Here is an 18,595-nt window from a genome sequence, read left to right on the forward strand (position 1 = left end):
GTCTTCTCATCTGTAGTACCTAGGGCATCATTAAAACAAAACGTTCTGAGGTCTGGTGGCGGGTTTGGGAAACGTACCCATCGTGCTGTCAGTTTAACGTTCTCGCACGTTGTGCACTGGCACTTGTAGGTAACACTGTGCCCACAAGTGCTCTACAGGTGTTGGTGCGAGGCTGCTTTTCCTCTCGGCTCCTCATTCCTCCTAATCCCTGTGTCCTCCACTCCAGAGTGCCTCCAAGCTCAGCACGCTGCTGCCAGAGACAGAACGCGTCTGAGCTTCGTACTCTTAATGCTGCTTATGCACACTCACAGCCAATGCTAATTTTTGAATTAATGGAGAGGTGCCAGGAATACAGATATTTCTTTAACAAAACAGTCATTTAGAAACAATCAGACCAAACAGATTTTTGCTTTTTTTTTTTTTAAACAAGTGAACTCTTCAGCCAAGAAAATGTTTTTCTCCATGATCAAATGTATTTTTTTATTACAAAATTCTTTCACCCAAAAGGATTATAGATTCCTTTGATTGCTCATTTACTTTTAAACAACAGTTTTGAGTAAAGTCAATAACCTGGAAACAATTAAGCAATATTAGACGATAAAATTGCATTGCTGATAGCGTGAAATGAACTGCAGAAAACAAACCTCTCCAGGCATTCAAAACTCAACTTTTATAAGAACACAATAACCTTTTTGGTGTTCAGTGATATTCTCCAACCCATAACATTAAATTACTAAGAAACTCAAAACCTCGATACACATTTCCATTATGCATATTTATTTTGTTTTTTTAATGGTTTGGTTTAATCAAAGCTCTCTATCCCACTTAGCCCTTTTGAGAAACAGGCCACACAAAAATGCAATTATGTGCAAAAGATCATTCTTTTATAACAAAGAGGTGCTTCATATGTTGGTGTTCGCTCCGGAGCACAGAGGGAACGTGTGACTTGTTACAGTGCCAAACATTTCTCCAGACATAACCATGCTCAAGATAATATTAACATTTTGTGACAATGAGCAAATGCAATCGCTCGATACTGTATTGTTGTGTTGTCACACTGTCAGGGAAGTATAACAGTAAAGTCCTCTGGTGCATTTGTGATATTCTTCACAAAAGAATGATATTCTTCACAAAAACCACATATAATTTTCTGAAAATATAATATTAAAACTAAATGACACTGCAAATCATTTGTTGAAGCCAAAATAGCCTTTTATAATTGTTTTCCTTCCATGGTACATCATTCTGTACATTCAACATTTAACAACAACGTGACTAAATACGGACAGAATGTCTTTTTCAAGCACACAGAAACGATAGAGTGTGAAGACTGCAGAAAGCTTGTCAGATTTCAATGGGCAACAAAAGCCAGAGATGGAATCCTTCACTGATACAGCACTACTGCTTCTGAAAGAGATGAAAACAAAAAAATGGTCACTTCCTGTGTTGTCCCAACATATCATAGGGCTAGCACCCTAAAACACCCCCAAAATAAAGTTAACCGAATTAACGGGGCTCATCTGAGATTTCTTTGGGACCAAAGTGACAAATTGATGAAAAAACAAACTGTAGCATTGTATTTTGTGTTCAACAATATCAAGAGCTTGGTTTGACTAAAATGATTTAGCTAACTGACCTTAGTGTCACTACTGTATAGTAGATATGGTGACCTCAAGTCATTCTGGCAGTTCGAGTAAGCCATGCCCAAGCCTGCTCCTGTGCCAAACGCAACTGGCAGTGTTCTACCTGCAAGTACAGTTTAAATAATAAGCTTCATCTTAATTAGCTAATGAGAAACTTTTGGCTGTAACTGAAAATACTCACGTTTAAAGAATACAACCGAGAAGACAATACCCAAACCAAGACCAGCCCCTACAGGAACAAATGACTAGTCAGAAGCATAGCCACCAGGCTACAGATGTCGATAAAAAGTTGGATGTGAAATAGCGACTCCCTTCGCACAGAGGGCATTTAAATCTCATGTATATCAGGCGAAGACTAACGTGTGCTCCTTCAATAACGCTAGGTAACCTAACTAGCTTTTTCAAGAGTTAACCTAGAGAAACTAGTTAGCTAACCCAGGCATCTGGTGTCTCACCTCCATATAAAGGTTCTAACAAGCTATCTGTTCTAAAAAGTAACCCAAACACGATACGAAACTGTCCCTTAAGGTAATTAAAACAGTGAAAGTAACCTTAAATCGAAAACCAAATTGTCTCACGTTAGCTAAGATAAGCTAAGCTAAGTTAGCTGCGTTGGTGAGCTCCATTAAGTTTACATGGGCTTTACACGCTAAGCTAGCTAGCTAAGCTACTATAAATGTAACTGCATTCTTAATTTGCGGTTTCCCGATGACATAGAAATCTTACCAACTTTGACAGCACAGTCTGCAAGGCAACGGTCCCATTTCTGCCGTAGTTCTTGTTCAGACATAGTGAAACAGATGCTGTTAAGAGGTTGAATCGAGTTGACTTTGCATTAGGCGGCTAAGCTGCCCTACCTAACGCTGGCTAGCTACTTTGCAGTCAGCTCTACATGAATCGGCGCTGCTGCCCCCTGCTGGAGAGGCGTTTAAAGCTCTTTAATGTGGTGATGAGAGACGCGACAATTTCGGGACTCCGCCGCAGATGGGGCAGCCATTATTTTTACTCAGACTGATAAATGTCATTTTAAATGAGATGCACTTGATCTACTTCTGATATTTGCTGATGTGAATCTGAACATATTAGTAGAATTCACTCAACCCTATGAGCATGTTTCTGAACTGTGTGGGAGCTTTGCAGGCATATTACACACTGTCTCAGACCAAATTAAACAACAGGTGGGTTCTCTTCATTCTAAATAGAAAAGGGCTTGGCTTTCCCAAAGTCTGCAAAAACAGCACCATGTGCATTACCTTAAGTTAAATATTTGTTCTTTAATTTATGGATGACATAACAGAAATTTGACCTGAACAATGTAGGAAAGATAGGGGATTTTTTAATGAATTAAGAGCTACATCAGGTCATTCAAAGAGAATGCCATAGTACAATTTTTAAGTAATCAAAATGACTTAAAAAAAGTTTTTATGAAATAATTTTGATGTACACATGGTAAGGCCAAATAAAACAATTGTAATTAATTAATTTCATATCATTTTATAAACTACATCTAAAAAATACTGATTGAAAATGTATTGTTCTTTGGAATGCTGCGTGGTGTGTCACTAAGATTTTTAAGAATTATTTTCTTCAACTAACTGAGCCACTTATTCTATTAAAGCAACAAGCTGTAAACGATATTACAGTGACTTTATCATGGTCAGTATTAACAGTACTGTACAATTTGTTAAATTTGGCCAGTGCGGTTATACATATCAAGCCTGCCATCAACCACTAACGACTGTGGGCCCATTGCCCACAACCAGATTAATCCTTGACTAAAAAGTATTTTAGAGAGTGATTCACCATTCACCAATCTGTATCTCCTTATATAGTGGCTTCTCTCACATTGTCTACCTTCTGGACATTTCTTAAATGAGTATAATGTAGATTTCACTTCATGGTTATGAAAACATTGGGGTTACAGCTGTCACAGCCAATGAGTATGGAGATTCATCTGTATTTTCAGTTTATAATCTTTATAAAAAATTCACTAACAAGAAAGTAACATCGACATTATTTTTACTCAGCATCATCACCAGTGTTTCCGTGTGTGTGTGTATTTTATATATATATCAACATTTTCTGCAGATCTAAACATTTTTTAAAACACTGTAAATTTTAAATATTAAGTACTTTAGTTTGCCATGAGTCATCTACTTTAAATGCCTACTACTTAAACTGTACTTCCTGAGAACAGATAAATCCACCTCTATTTCTATACTGCAGAATAGTGCAACAATGAACAACAGGTTGAACTGGGATGGATCAGCAATACTATGACTTAGTCACCATAACTTAGATGTTGGTTAACACTTGACCTGAGATGGTACAACAGAATTTGCACTGAACCATAGCCACAAAGAATGACAATTGATGTCACTGGCCATCATCACTCCCTGTCAGAGGCATTAGTCTTATGCTCTGTGTCTGGTTGGCTGGCCTCTTCTTTTTGTAGTTTCAGTGAATTCTTACTGATGGTCAAAAGAGAATGCAGCTCCTTGTTTTCAATCTGAAGTAATAAAAAAATTCATCAAGTTTTGTAGGAGAAACCATGTGGCCAGTAGCTCACATCAACTAGCATAATGGTACAACAATGCTACAAGAGTGACAAAATAGTGTTTGTAATTACATTGCAAAACCAGATATTCAATGCAAGCATTTAGTCAGATATAGACTAAAACCATTACCTCAAGCTGAGCCAGTCTCTCTTTAACAGAACAATAGTGTTGGTCATCCACACACACTGCCCGACGCATCACCTGTCCCATCTCACAAATTCGCTCCAGCTGGCTCTGTACCTCCTGAGCAAATGACAGGCATGTTGAGGGTGACTTTGCAAAACAGACTGCATGCTTGTATATTCTCTGTCCTGGCTCCTAGATGGTGGAATGAACTTCTGCTTGTTGTGCGGACAGCAGAGTCCCTTGCACTCTTCAAATGCAGACTGAAGACCCATCTATTCATTGAACATTTAAATGACCACTGACCCTGCGCCTATTTTGACTAACTGAAATTAGTACTTATTGTAGGGTATTGTTTATTACACTGATACTGACTAAAAACTCTACTACTTATTGTTTTATGTAAGATAGCACTTATGTATTTTGTAGTTCTAGGCCTCAGCAGTGATCCCTGTATTTCTACAGTATTTTAGTTCAACGGTATAATGAACTCGAGCCTACTCTACTGTCTAGGATGTATTCTGAGTAAATGACAAAGCACTTTTATTATTAGATACATTTATATAGCGCCTTTCTCAAACTCAAGGACGCTTTACAAACATATCACTTTTTACACACTCAAACACCTTTTGTAAGTTGCTCTGGCTAAGAGCGTCTGCTAAATGCTGTAAATGTAAATGCTGTAAATTAGAAGAATGAGGGTATGCACCTTGGATTGGTCCTCATGCAAGGTGAGCACAGGCTTGGTGTCTAGCTCCTTCTTCCGCATCATCAGGTGAAGCATTTGTTTGCGATATCGACCCATAATCAGCTCCAGAGCATACTGGTGTTCCTCTAAAGAAACGCATAGTTCTGTGGAGCAGTGGAAGGAAACAGCACGGATTAATCATTCGGCATGTTGAAGCCTGCCACACAGTGTTCCAGGAATACTTATATAAGAAAATTAGGAACCCTGCCTCTGTTCTCTTGTTGAAGTTCCTTGATTTGAGTGTTCTCTTGGGTCAGTAGAACGTGGGGTTTATATTTAGAAACCTCCTGATAGCCCGGGCTTTCCTCCGTGTACTAAGGGAAAGTCAATGGGTTATACAGCGAACAAGACGAAATGCAAGTATTACACTGTCAGCGAGCCAAGACGAAAAGCTATTTGCTCTGACATTTGGAAATAAACCGATATTTTTCTAATGCGGACGTACCTTATCAGGGAGAGCGTTTCCAACCTCCTTCATGCCATGAACCCTCTGGCTAAGAAGGTTGGACTGTTCGATCAAGCCCTCGGCTGCCGTGTCATGATCTTTCAGTCTCTCCAGCAAAGTCCGAGCGTCGGACAACATCCTTTCTAATGTGCAAGACATCGTGATGTCTGTGTTACGTACCAGATAAAGTGGCCGATGCGGGTATATTCAGCAAAGTTGTTTTGTTTCTGTTGCTTAATCTTCAGGGAAATACTGTAAACACTCAATTAGCCTGCTAGCTAGCTAGCTAACAAAATATAAACGAAGCCCAGAGATGTATTCAGCATTGTTAGCTACATGTTTGTTGTTTCCGTCTTGTAGTGAAATATCAAATGTATTCAGATGACCAATTACTGATATAATATCGCAAATGCTCAACTGATGGACAACTTAACGAGCTAACCAAACCTGTTGCTCCTAAAACTAGGACAGGGGCGCACGCTTTTGACACATTTCCGCTGTTCTGTTTCAAACAAATAGATCCTTTGATTGCTTGATAAGTACTAACTGAATTTTTAAAAAGTGATTCCCATAATTGGGAATAATCAATAATGTTACTAGTTCACTATACTAAATTATTGATATTTTATTGATAGTACGTCGTCTCAATTCGCGTCATTCTTATGCGACTGGTATGTCATTACATTGGTCTGTAGGGGGCATGCTTAAGAGTTTAAGAGTATCATCTGGTAGTTAAAGTATAATAATCTTTGATTGTTCTGGATAGTTTGAAATAATTATATATGTAACTCTGAAACACTTTTGATAGCCCCTCGTGACAAGTTTGAAGTGTTCAAGAGACAATAAGAAACCAATGTGATATATGATGGATTTATTTACACCTTATTATATGGCCTTTATATGGTTGACCTTTAAGGAATCTAACAGTCTATCAGTAAATAATATAAATAAACAGTACAAAAATCCAAAGAGAACACATCATAAATTACTTCCACATAGATACACCATATATTAGACCACATAAAGCAACCTCGCTCTCTGAAACACTACACCTAAACACATTTGTCACATAAATTAATCCAAAACAATTTTCTTTATATTTTAATGGCTACGAATCAAGTGCTGAAAGCAGTGGGAAAGTGTCAGTCAACCATGTCTACAAGATCGTCATTATGCATTTGTTCCTTATTGCCACTCCATCCAATTCAGTCATTTATGAAAGTACCCATGCCAAGTACATCACCAGCTCTTCAAAGAATCCCATCAGCTGTGCAGTGGTATCAGTGGTTCATGGTGACTGCACCGCTCACTGAGAAGGCAGATCCTCTTTCCCACCAGCTGCCATGGGGTGTTCGTGAGGGCGGAGTCTGCAATGGTTACGGGCATGGTGAAGGTTGGGGTGTGATGCTCGAGCAAAGCAGGAAGATAGAGTTCGAGACCTGCAGTCACAGGAGCGATCCTTCATGGGAAAAGACTGAATGTCAAACCGGAGAAATTAAGCATTAAATCTACATCACAGAAAAATGTTCAAACAGCTACTGAAAATTTAACATTTCCTTGATAAGGATTTATGCTGTTTTTCTGAACTACAACATTTACCATTTGTTTTTTTTAGCAAAGTAGATTAGATACCAAACATTACATTTTTCCTCACACTCAGTCGGATAGCTTACAGTTTATATGACTCTTTCCACACTTTTATGCTACTTACCTCCAGAGTTACTTGGCCACGGCCCTTGTCCTTTCTCAGGGGTGTTTTACTGCTCTGACACTGGAACTGACTCTGGGATTGTGTCTGGCCAGGCCCTAGTTCATCTTTATGACCCTGTTTTATAAATCTGCGATTAACGATTTTGGTGACACTGTCACTCCTGAACAGCTGCACAGTGGGAATACGAGAGGGAGGCCCTTCTGTTTTCTTCAGTTTTACTTGGCCAACATGATCCCTGCGTACCACTGGTGCTTTCTCCCTGCCAGGCTTGGGTTTCTCACCACGACCACACACACTGCGAAAAAGCTCCTGAACCAGTCCATATTTGTGGATGCCCGTGGCCTTGCGTCCAGCAGGCTTTTCACTGCCTCCCCCCGATGCTGAGCTGGATCTGGTGGCACTTGAGTGAGCCCAGGCTGAGGAACCAGAGCTACACTGGGGCAGAGGCCACAAGCTATGATCCTTAGTGACCTCCAGCCTAGAAAAATTGGTTAAAGATTGGGAGGAGGACAGCCCCGGAATCTTCTCCATGGAAGGTGGAATCTGTTGGTGGTGACCAGACATGAATGAAGTGACTCTTGGTGACCACTGTTTCCCTGTACACACACTTTGGGGGTCCTCAGTTTGGAGTGCCACACTATTAACTTGTGGCAGGGCATGAGTCTGGGTTCCTGTGCTGACTACCTCCAAAATATGGTTTCCTGAGCCCCTCCCTCTCCTTCTATCTAGAGGCTTGGGGAAGGAAGACTGAAGCACATTGGCTGTTATTTCCTTCATGTCATCACTCAGGTTGGCTGAGACTTCTAATCCACTGAAGGGCAAGCAAGATGAAAATGAACTACCAAAGGACTGGAAACCAGAAGAAGAGTTGGACCTAATGACAGTGCCAAGGTCGCACTCTGTCGCATTTTGGCACTCAAAAGCTAGAGTACCCTGCCAGCTATCATAGAGAGAAGTGGAATGTCCATTTGTGTGTTTGTGTGGAGAATTGCAGCAGCGTTGTAGGTCCTCTGCGGGCTTCTCACACTTATCCACGTAAAGGTGGACTCTGTGCGCCGATGGCGGGCTGTAGTAAATCCTTAGGCTAGTTCTCTCGGGAGCTGTGTGGCTTTTTTGAGCTGCCTCCTTTTTGAGGCTCAGACCAGGAAAGCTGGGAGACATGATGAGACAATCCCAGGTCTTACAGGGACCTTCTCTGTCTATAAGAGCTGCTTCTTGAGTGAGGTATAACCAGTTCTTGTTGGGTGTATGTGTTGATTGACCAGCTTTAGGATCCACTCTGTGGAGGAAGAATTTCTGACATGATGAAAGATGCAACATTTTAGTCAAACTTATCTGTCTAATTTGATGATGATGATTGAGTTATAATGTTTGTATGCGGAATATGACGGTGAAACTGACCTCTTAGTCCTAAGTCCATATGGCTGAAAGTTAATTAAAACAGATAGTTAGTCAAATTCTTCAGGATTTGTGTGTCAAGAGTGCTTATTTTTTAGTAGCAATGTATTTTAAGATTTGCTGTCATTCCCAACATGCTATCAGAGTTTGGAATACTTTTTATGTACCTGGAAATTTGTCATACCTTTAAAAATACCTCGTCATGTGATCTATCCTCAGTGAACTTCATAGCACCTTTTGTGCCTTTACTCTTCCGCTCAGATCCTAGTCTCTCTTTTGCTGCTGTTTGTGTGTCCCCTTACTAAACCCTCTCTGAAGCAGATGTCCTGTTTTCAGCTGATATTTGAGTTTACCCTAACATTCCATAGTCCCAACAGGTTATTAGCCTAAATTCTACCCTCACACACTCACAGGGTAGTTTCTGCTCACTAACCCCATTTTGCCTGAGCCACAGTTTGAAAGAAGGTTAATCACCGTGTACTATGGTGCTTTACACATAATATTCACTGGCTTTAGATATGTAAGTATCAAATACCAATTGTTCAGTAATAGTTCTTTTGATTTCAAATGTAACACTCTGTGAATGATGAGGAAGGTGGGCTCAAAAATATGATTAAAATTTTACAGGGTCAGCAACGACATCAAAAAGGTAATTAATTACAAGATAGTAAACTGTAAGTATTGTATAAATATTTAATTTATAATTGATATATTATTATATGATGACTTGTGTGATATCTAAATATAGGTGAGAAATGGTGTACGGATATACCAATCCGAGAACATCTCTTACCTCTTTAGCATTGTTTGGCTCGTGCCAATCCTGACAGGCCTGATTGAGGTGTTTTAGAAACTCCTGCCTCTCACACCTCCAGTTTCGCTCACACACCATCAGCTGTTGCGACATATCCAATACAGCAGCATAAGACTCGACTAAATGGTGCTGAAGCTTCTCAATGTGGTCCTTTTGTGATGCCATCTTTAGGTCGGGAGAACCCTTCGCTCCTGCACATTCAGATGTACTCACCAGCTGTGTACACAAACAAGACAGTCTGGAAGTGAGTAGAGTTTTGATCACGAAAGCCAGTAGGATGTTACATTCAAACCTCAACTTACAAAAAGATAAAAACAGCCTGGCACTTGAATCCTGCAAAATTTTACCGCTTAAACCCGTAAAGGTTTTTTCCACTTATTGAGTTTGGCATTCCCTCAAGAGCCTGCAATTTTGAGTGTGTAACAACCATGATTTTCAAGAGCTTCAACCACTGTTATAATTTCTTCTTTATTTTCCATGACTTGGGTTTGTGCACTGTGGCTGATTACAATAATGCTAAGCAGAAATCACTGATTGTTAGATGGAGAAAAGGCTCCCAGTGGAGTAATGCCAGACTGAATTCAACTGCAATTTGAAAGCGAAAGATCAAAGCCTACAAGATTCTGGATGTGTATTTCTTTTCCCAGTTATAACAGAATCAACGACCTGATCCCTCACCCTGCCTATAAGGCATTTGGGCTCCATACACTCCACTGTTGATGCTGCTTTAGCTTGGGCAAACTGCTGTGAAATATGCTGGCTAGTCAGGTACTCCTCCTGCAGCTCACAGCCCAGGTCGTGCAGCACTGCCCTCAGATCTGAGAGGAGAACCCTGCAAACCTGGATTTATGAGTTGAATGGGAGCAGGGTTAGATGGTGTATCAAAAGCTTTACTTCATGTATCAGTACATGCATCACATGGCTTCAAGTATCTGCGCATTAGGGAGCTTGATTGAAATTGTTATTTACATCTTTGCACTACAGTGAAAACACACATTTCCCATTCTCATTCATACCTGTCTGTGGCATTTTTCATGAGTTTTGCAGATTTTCTTGGATCTGTGTAATTCTGCTTCCATTTGACAATAAAGATCCTTCTGGAAGTCCATCTTAAAACAACAGACAATCATTACAACTTACAAAAAGTATTACATTACAAAAATCACAAATGGATCCTCAGCAATGAACCGTGTTCTAATTCTCATATCCATCACTATTCTGAGCTCACAAATCCCTCTTTAACATAGCACACGAAGGAAAATATGTTTCTGAGTGGCTACAGCATTACCTCAAACAGGCTCTTGCATTCTGCAGGTCTCTTCCCCTCACGCCACTGCTGGAGAAAGCAGCGCAGCTGCACTGTTATCAGCACAAGGCTGTCCTGGTTGCAGTTTTGTTCCCAGGTGCAGTTTAAAACACGGACCTCTTCCTCAGTGGGAGTTTGCTGTGCTGCGTGTTTGTCAGTCTGCAGCACAGGATCCATATTTGCATCTTCAACTTTACCTGAACTCATGCTATTTGAGTCATGGTCAGTGAGTGTTGACTTCACCAGAGACTCCATATTTACAACAAGGGCATGTAACTGCTCTTGGAGCCCCTCCAGTCCAGAGGTCAGGAACTCACACTGGTTATCAACCTTGCTGAGGTAAGGTGAGCTATAAGTAGAGGATGGTGAGAGGCCATTTTTTGCTGGGGCTGTTAGGAACTCAACTGTCGATCTAACAAGAGTAGCCTGGTCACGGATTGCAACGAGGGTTTCTTGGTCCTTTAGACTGAGATTGCACTTCTCCACATATGGGACCTTACTTCCACACTCTGGAATCTCAGCAGACCTCACCCGACTTTCAAGCGTTTCCCTCTTCCCTTCTATCGGCTCCTCTCTATGTATCTGGCCTAGCGGACAACCCTCCGATCCTTCACCCTCCGAGTTTTTGTGACCTCCATTTCTCTTTTCAAAGTCACGATGTTCACGGTTTCCTCCTCCAACCTCCTCTCCTTTCTCCATGCAGACAGAGACAGCCAAACACTGCCCTGCCGCCCCCATCAGCTCATCTTCGTCCTCTTGGCTTCCGCCAGCTCTCTCCCTCAGTTCGCTCATCTCTGCTCGCAGACCCCGGTTCTCCACTTCCAGCTCCACAATTCGGCGGCTCAGCAGCGTGGCCTCTTCTTCTACTAGTCGCAGGTGAACTTTGACCTCTGCTTCACGGGTGTGGGCAGAGTTAGTAGAGCCTGCTGCAGCCTGGGATGCGTCCACATCACCATAAAGCAGTCTGTACCTGGCCAGCTCCTCCCGCATGCTCTCACACTCCATTGCTGTCTTAGTCAGCTTCTTGCACATGAGGGCCGACTCTTCTTTAGCAAAATGGAGCTGGCATTTCAGATCAGCACCATCATCCTAGCAAAAGGAAAATTATGAATTGATCCAATCAAATATAGTTCAATGCAAACAAATGACACTGAAAACAAACAAGCATGACATTATTGGCATTTACCAGTGGAGAGAGTTTCTTTTCACTCTTGCTGCCGGTTGATCTCAAACTTCTTCTCCTAAGAAGATTCTGTGGAAGCACCAGTGGTGTATTTGAAATGAACTGCTCATTTACTGACCAACTCATTCTTTTTAATTTGCTTTCTTTTCCCTCCTACACATTTTAGTTCATTCCACACACCACTACATTAGTTCATAGAATACAGGCACATTGTGCATGTGATATACAGACTCATACGGACAGCTCTCAGCCCAGGATCCATTACTACAGTTCAAACATGTGTGCTGCTCTAAATATGAGAAGAATGTTAGCTAGCGTCAGTCTCTCTGACTACTTCTGTGGCAACTATCCAGGCTTCAGGGGCTGCAATGGCCTCAGACGTGACATTCCCAGTGGATATTATAAAAATACCATCAGTGACCTAAACTCAACTCAGATTATACTATGGATTATACTTATTTTACAAAGTACAACAACTATCATCTTGTCTTCTTAATGCATTCAGTAACGTTTTTCATTTACAAAATAAATAAATCCAGCAAGCACCAGTTTAGTTGCAGCCATTGTAGTGGCAGACCACAAACCAAATCAAATGTTCATTTATGGGCTGGTACTGAATCTTCTCAATACATTTTGAATGGACTATAGACATGTTTTCATTTTGCAGGTAGTTTTTATTGATTATGTCTCAGATTTAGGCACAGATAATCTGTTTGTCAGCAATTTGCCCTGCTGCCAAGGATCAGAGTGGTGTAGCAGCTGTTTGAGATGAGCAGCCTGAGCTAAGATGGTACTAATCACTGAATCCTGGATTAAACTCAACCATGCTGCAAAGCAACACTGTCCTAAAGAAAGCCTCTTCAGCCAATCAGGAAGTTAGGAATTAACCAAGCTAATCTCTGTTGTGTAGCTAGTTCTTTTTAGAAGAAACTATAGTGTTAAGGTGATGAGGAGGAATTCAGATTGCTTTACATTTTTCAGTGTCTATACACTGTAGCCAACTTCTAAACATAATCCACATTGGCACATGCTAACTACCATACAACCAGTAGTGGATAGATCAGGACCTTCCTCTGTAGATGTATTTATAGTTGTTGCATGGCTCAGTCACCCTCTCCCTGACTCCCTATTTTCTGTCCTTTCCTCTCTCTCCCTCTCTTTCTCTCTCTCATCATCAAACTCTTTCCCTGCACCCACAAAGGGAATAACAGCTGTCCCTTGATTCCTCTGCCTGGCCAAAGTGTCAGCTGTTGGTCACGCCCATCACACCCAAAGCCTGGGTCAAGGGCACCTTAACCCCCTGGGAAGAGAATGTTGGGTTGCTGAAGAACATGAGTGCACAAATTGTAGAGGGCAAAGCCAGTGATCTGTGTAAAATGCTTTCCAAATCAGATCTGTATAGAGAAACTGTTCAGTACCTCTCTGGATTTGTCCAGCTCTGTCTGCAGGACCTGCTTGGCCACCTCCAGGTCCTGGAGACGCTCACGTAGACACTCGTTCTCCCCCTCCAGCTGAGTGCTCTTCTTCTGCATTACTTCCAGCTCACCATGTAGGCGAAGGGACACACTTTTCGCAACCTGAAAGCGCAGCACTCTTGTAGAATCAGTTCAATGCGTAATGCAAACAACCCCTAAGCACAGGCTGCTCAAATGTTCTTTACTTTCATGGGCCAGTAAAATATGACCTGAGGGGGATTTATTTCAAAACAGGACTGTATTATTTATTTATGCAGCAGTGTAATACTGTAAAAAATAAATGAGTGCTATGAGGATAAAGGTGCGAAATCTCCAATGGCATTATCCAGGATATGATTTGAAAGTGTATGTGACTATGATTTTCAGCACAATGCTCTCTCTTTTCTTTTACTGGTTGTGGGCATACGGACAGAATATTAAGAGCAGAATTAAGTAGAGTGGTTGGCCTGTTCCTACTTCTATCCAGAGAACAGTACTGTATTACACAGATTTTCACTATATTTAGAGAAAGATTAAAATATGTGGAAGGAAAGAGTAAGCGAGGTGGTTCAAGCTTCCAAAATCACCTTGGTAATGGTTGAGTAGAAAGGGCCTTGGAGGATTTTTAATAAGGAACACATACATATACACACACACATATATACTGTCCCAGTTTGTGTAAAAAAGGCTGAGAGTATTCATTTCCTCCACATGCCTCAAAAATAGACTGCTTATGGGCATGACCACAGTGAACACTGACAGCTGCTGGGAGACTTCCCCCAGTGAAGCTGTTGGCCACACACACACATACACACACACACTTATTCACAAAAGCACAAACAAATTAAAATTTGTGCAATTGCAAAACTAATTTACTAGCATAGTTCACAATTCCATTTACTTTTCAAAAGAAAATAGGCTTATAAAGTCTTGGGTTTAAGCTTAACAAGGACAAACAAGGTAAGATTAAATGGAATTTGTGCACAACATGTGGCAGACCTCAAGGGAAGCATACAATGATGTGGTTTGCTCCTGCTGAGTTGATCGGTTTTTAATGGCTATAACATTCCTGCACAACTCCCTTCCCCTGATTGGCTGATGAGTTTAAACCAAAAAATGTTTTTGTTGTAACTGGTCTGCCCAAAACCAGCAGCTGGCAAGCACAGCATACAGGATTTTTCCCTCCGTTTTACCGTAAATGAGAGTTGGAGCAGAAATGAGTCTCTTGCTAAAAGTACAATCAAAGAACCTCAAGAACATCTCTGTGAACTCAAATGCCTACTCTATTCTTTGCTCGGAGACTGTTGCCCTTGTCACAGTCTTGAGTAAAGGTTTTAATGCTTTAGGACCAGAAAGCCTCATGATTTCACAAACACAATGGCTGAATCACAGAATGTTGATTCATAAGTTGTCTTACAGAGTAACACTTAGTCGGTCCACAGATGCAAAATCTTAGCACACATCCCAAATGGATGAGAGATGGATGAATGGAATCCATCACAGTGTTTTTCATTACACACAACACTGTGAGAGGAAGAGTCACTCATTAAATCGCCAGTGACAAGGAGGAAAATCAGAGGTGGGACTTAAGTTCACACTGTAATTTCACACTGATACATTGAAAAAGAATGCTTGCTCTTTCCCATAAATGTGAATAAACATGACTCCTGTGTTTATATATATTACTCAGAGAGAAACATGCACACAGAAACTATACCATTGAAGATCGCACACATTCACTTTTTCATTAATAAATCCATATTGTCATCAAAAATAGCATGTTGTAGGCCAAATAAATTCAAACCTAGACTCTGCATCCAAATTTGGTCCTGGATTGCGTAACAACTCTCTACATTTGATAATGTAATTTTGTAATCTTACCTGACTGGTTGCTAAAGGAAAGTGTAAAATCTCTAGTGCCCAGCCTTCAGGGGGTGTGATTTTTAAAAATAACTATTTAAAAGGGTACTAACCTGAATATCATGCTCCAGAGTACGGATGAGCTCCCCGTCCACCTGGCCGGTCTGGGCCACGCGCAGGCTCCGCCTCTCGGCCTTGCGGAGCCGGTACTGCAAGATGCGGCAGGTCTTGTTGACCTGGTCCAGCTGTTGTCTGAGCTCCTGCAGCTGGTACATGTCTTCCTCCATGTACATGTCCCTCATCTCCAGCATCTCGGAGCGCAGCTCCTCTGCCTCATCCTGCAGACAACAGTGCTGGTCAATCAACATTGTACGTGAAACTGGTGGTGTTCATAAATACGGCACAAAACAATTGAATGTCCACAGACTTATCACAAAGTGTAAGAGGTGGGAGAAGCTCTACATCATTTAAAATAAGTTATTTTGTTTTTCAGCAGTAACTGACAGAAAATCGGATTTACACAAAATTCTAAATGTTCTAAATGTTGATACCTGTGCCTGGTTTTTATAAAACTGTAGATTTATGTGCTTTTGCAAAGACCTCTGACGGAATGTGTGAATCTGCTGGTATCACGACATCAATGTTTGCCTTCTAGCACCTCTGTAACTGTTTCAGGACCAGACTTTAATCACAGCGTATTGACATGTTTAACCCGAGTTGTGTTCCAGGACAGACAGCATATCGAACTGCTTGAGTGTCACCTTTCTTCTCTTGAAACAGCTTGGATTCACGTTATATCGTTTTACGTCCTTTAGTTGCACATGAGTTACAGCATTGGACAAAAGGTAATCAGCGAAATTCTTAATCTTTAAGGAGAGTAAATACTAAACCAGTTTTTAGCTGTGGATAACGTAAATACGTGTGAAAATTAACACGTTAGGTTACTAGAGCTTTAAACTTTAAGAAGCTGAACATTCATTGAACACACGATGAAATATTCTTACCTTTAAATATTCATTTTCTGACCGTAAGTCGTCGATCTCTCGCAAAAGATCTTTGTGCAGACCGTCAGCGATGTCCCCGGTGAGATCCGAGAATGTCTCAGGTGCGCCGGCGTTCAAGCGCCTGTCAAAGGAGACCAAAGACCGCTCGTCTCCAGTGGAGATACTTCTATCTTCAAAACCAAGCCCCGGTGACACGGTGGTATGGTCCACTGATGAAAGTAAATTGTTGCATTTAACAGCAAAATCGGGTAGTTTTTCTCTCGAGTCTCTTTTCCTTTCCCTGTCGATCCCTTCTTTCCTCATTTCGATGTCGATGCTCTGGGCAATGTTAGATATTTTATTCTCTTTCAATGTGCAGTCGGATGTCTCCGAACTGCTGTCCGTGGACGACAGTGTAACACCAGTACAACCAATAGGTATGCTATCGGCGTCGGAAAGTTTCCTTGGAGCAGACACTTTACTACGGTGCTTTTGAGAGCCAGAGGCTGACCGAACTGGATTTCCAGTGCGCGTTCCTCTGTCTGGTTTTGTCTCCTTTCCACCACTTACCGTGTGACAGGTGGCGGCCGTACTAGTCGAACCACGTTTGCAACCTGCTTTTGAATGAGCATCGTTATGTCTTGTTTGTGATGACATTTCATTCATATATATATTTTTTGAGCGCTGACGAGACTTTGACGTGACGTCACGTGCAGCCCGGTACCGACGCGTCCGTCTTGAGTGCGCGTGCCTGTAAATATCTTGTCGGTTCCGTGGGCTCTTGGATAGGTGAGCATAAAACGGAGGCCTTTTCTCAACTTTTGTTTCGTCATGCAAACCACACTATGAAAATTGAAAACAAACAAACAAAAAAATCCCCTACAAAATAATTTCAAGATAGAGGTTAGACGTCAACCAATTCATTTATTATCCATACACCGCACACGACTGTATCTGTGAGTAAGACACGGCCCGTGATACTACCTGCACATGGGTTTATTTTTGCCGGTTAGGGTGCTTTCCCTTGTTGATCAAAGAAGCTTTGGAAGATTTAACTGCGACCAGCTTCACCAGTCTGTGTGCCTAAAGCTGGCTTTGAATTCATACATGCGCGCCCCCTGCGCCCCCTCCGCCCCTGGCGCTTGCGCGCACACATACGCCTCCACACAGTCAGACATTTCAGGTTTAACGCGTGTTAGCTTTATATTGTGCAGATTCAAAGGTTTGTTAGAAAGAAAATGAGGTCTTCGGTATTTGCCCAGGAAACATACCTCTTTGGACTTTGGAAAAAATGTATATCAGCTTGATAAAAAAGTATCTGTGATTCTTTGTTTCATTTGTTTAAGATCTCCGTATGATCTGGGCACATGACATCAGTAAATACAAACAAATTGACCAGGGTCATGGCGGGGACATTGGTAGGCTGCCAACAAAAGTAACTGAAGAATCTTTATAATAAAGCTTTACTTATAAGCCATTATATTGTTAATGACCCAAAGTAGCCCCCTCGTTCTGAGTTTGAATTGCTCCCCTCTGGGAGAATCTATAAAACGTACCCTCCCAAATAAAAAATATTTATAAGGGTTCTTTTGTGCCAATGCAATAACATATTAGCAAATCAAGCTGCTAACTTCTGTAGTTTGTGTCTAGACCCCATATGTATGCGCATGTGTGTACACCTTTTCTTTGTGAAACCACAGATGATTATGTTGTTTTGGCTGGACAATAAAGTTCATACCAATTCTAATTCTAATTCTAATTCTAATTCTAATTCTAATTCTAATTAAATCCTAGTTGGCACACTTCATGCGATGAAGCTAGTGCGTGCACTCTCACTCGAGAAACACAGGGAGTTTGCTTTATAAGTTCGTGTGTATAGTGCTGCCTTTAAGTGGCTTGAATCTTTGGTAATGATGCACTGTTTATATTTATTTAAGTACTTAGTACTTAGCATTTAAGTACTTGGTTTATATTTATATACATGGTTATATTTAAAGACTTAGGAGACCCCAGAGTGTTACAGTGATCATCATCTGTCAAGGACAGAGAAAAACGGGCAGTTAAAATTAAATCCACCAGCGAGTAGTTGGTTTCACCTATAGCACAGTATCAAAAAACGTCTTGTCCTGCCATCTTGTGGTGACCAGTAAAACTTTAATCACGTGTTGTAAAATTGTTATGAAGACTCAGTATTAAAATATTTTTGAGGAAAAAAAAAACGTTAAAATGATTTGAGAATACATTTAGGTATATTTGCTGTTTTACTGAACCAATATTTTTCTCTCTATCCACTAATAATAAAAAGGTCTAAAGAGTTTATGGACATGGAGCTATGGGGGATCTGTAGTGACTCAATGCATTATTAGTAT

The 18,595-nt window shown here is 41.0% G+C and overlaps 3 protein-coding genes and 1 long non-coding RNA gene across 7 annotated transcripts; 1 reads left to right on the forward strand and 3 right to left on the reverse strand.

Annotated features, from left to right (window-relative positions):
* Positions 1–756: 756 nt before the first annotated feature.
* Positions 757–2,509, reverse strand: micos10 (mitochondrial contact site and cristae organizing system subunit 10). Its single transcript, XM_027014533.3, has 4 exons — positions 2,370–2,509; positions 1,825–1,872; positions 1,637–1,746; positions 757–1,407 (listed from the first exon to the last, which is right to left on the reverse strand). Exons 1-4 carry the CDS (start codon positions 2,431–2,433, stop codon positions 1,399–1,401), a joined length of 231 nt encoding a protein of 76 aa, XP_026870334.2. The 5' UTR covers positions 2,434–2,509; the 3' UTR covers positions 757–1,398.
* On the reverse strand, positions 757–6,014 carry sike1 (suppressor of IKBKE 1). Its single transcript, XM_027014503.3, has 6 exons — positions 5,518–6,014; positions 5,281–5,386; positions 5,034–5,176; positions 4,331–4,444; positions 2,370–4,152; positions 757–1,407 (listed from the first exon to the last, which is right to left on the reverse strand). The coding sequence occupies exons 1-5, from the start codon at positions 5,674–5,676 to the stop codon at positions 4,033–4,035; spliced, it is 642 nt and encodes a 213-aa protein (XP_026870304.2). The 5' UTR covers positions 5,677–6,014; the 3' UTR covers positions 757–1,407; positions 2,370–4,032.
* Positions 6,015–6,355: 341 nt separating this feature from the next.
* Positions 6,356–17,904, reverse strand: si:ch211-197l9.2 (microtubule cross-linking factor 2). 4 transcript variants are annotated; one of them, XM_081706777.1, is made up of 11 exons: positions 16,248–17,904; positions 15,357–15,581; positions 13,348–13,506; positions 11,933–11,998; positions 10,729–11,835; positions 10,457–10,549; positions 10,119–10,280; positions 9,420–9,656; positions 8,630–8,652; positions 7,229–8,507; positions 6,356–6,976 (listed from the first exon to the last, which is right to left on the reverse strand). In XM_081706777.1, exons 1-11 carry the CDS (start codon positions 16,890–16,892, stop codon positions 6,824–6,826), a joined length of 4,149 nt encoding a protein of 1,382 aa, XP_081562903.1. In that variant the 5' UTR covers positions 16,893–17,904; the 3' UTR covers positions 6,356–6,823. The 4 variants fall into 4 exon arrangements, with proteins under 4 accessions (XP_081562903.1, XP_081562902.1, XP_081562904.1 ...); XM_081706776.1 differs by having other exon boundaries at positions 6,356–6,991; XM_081706778.1 differs by lacking the exon at positions 11,933–11,998 and having other exon boundaries at positions 6,356–6,991.
* LOC145653431 (uncharacterized) lies at positions 15,998–16,356 on the forward strand. Its single transcript, XR_014119711.1, has 2 exons — positions 15,998–16,088; positions 16,296–16,356. It is a non-coding gene; the product is annotated as an uncharacterized LOC145653431 (long non-coding RNA).
* Positions 17,905–18,595: the final 691 nt, after the last annotated feature.

This window comes from Electrophorus electricus, chromosome 24 (assembly GCF_041902795.1).
Source record: "Electrophorus electricus isolate QZ-2024a chromosome 24, ASM4190279v1, whole genome shotgun sequence".
NCBI classification, from domain to species: Eukaryota; Metazoa; Chordata; class Actinopteri; order Gymnotiformes; family Gymnotidae; genus Electrophorus; species Electrophorus electricus.

What these genes read in the sequence shown, in the direction of transcription:
- micos10 (XM_027014533.3), bottom strand. Translation starts at nt 2,433, where the DNA reads ATGTCTGAACAAGAACTACGGCAGAAATGGGACCGTTGCCTTGCAGAC. An exon ending in AGACTGTGCTGTCAAAGTTG is followed by an intron (nt 1,873 to 2,369) that starts GTAAGATTTCTA and finishes TTGTTCCTGTAG; the next exon opens with GGGCTGGTCTTGGTTTGGGT. An exon ending in CTCGGTTGTATTCTTTAAAC is followed by an intron (nt 1,747 to 1,824) that starts GTGAGTATTTTC and finishes CTGTACTTGCAG; the next exon opens with GTAGAACACTGCCAGTTGCG.
- sike1 (XM_027014503.3), bottom strand. Translation starts at nt 5,676, where the DNA reads ATGTCTTGCACATTAGAAAGGATGTTGTCCGACGCTCGGACTTTGCTG. An exon ending in GAAACGCTCTCCCTGATAAG is followed by an intron (nt 5,387 to 5,517) that starts GTACGTCCGCAT and finishes ACTTTCCCTTAG; the next exon opens with TACACGGAGGAAAGCCCGGG. An exon ending in AGAGACTGGCTCAGCTTGAG is followed by an intron (nt 4,153 to 4,330) that starts GTAATGGTTTTA and finishes TTATTACTTCAG; the next exon opens with ATTGAAAACAAGGAGCTGCA.
- si:ch211-197l9.2 (XM_081706776.1), bottom strand. Translation starts at nt 16,892, where the DNA reads ATGAATGAAATGTCATCACAAACAAGACATAACGATGCTCATTCAAAA. An exon ending in TATGGACTTAGGACTAAGAG is followed by an intron (nt 8,508 to 8,629) that starts GTCAGTTTCACC and finishes CTTCCTCCACAG; the next exon opens with AGTGGATCCTAAAGCTGGTC. An exon ending in GTGGCCAAGTAACTCTGGAG is followed by an intron (nt 6,992 to 7,228) that starts GTAAGTAGCATA and finishes TTTGACATTCAG; the next exon opens with TCTTTTCCCATGAAGGATCG.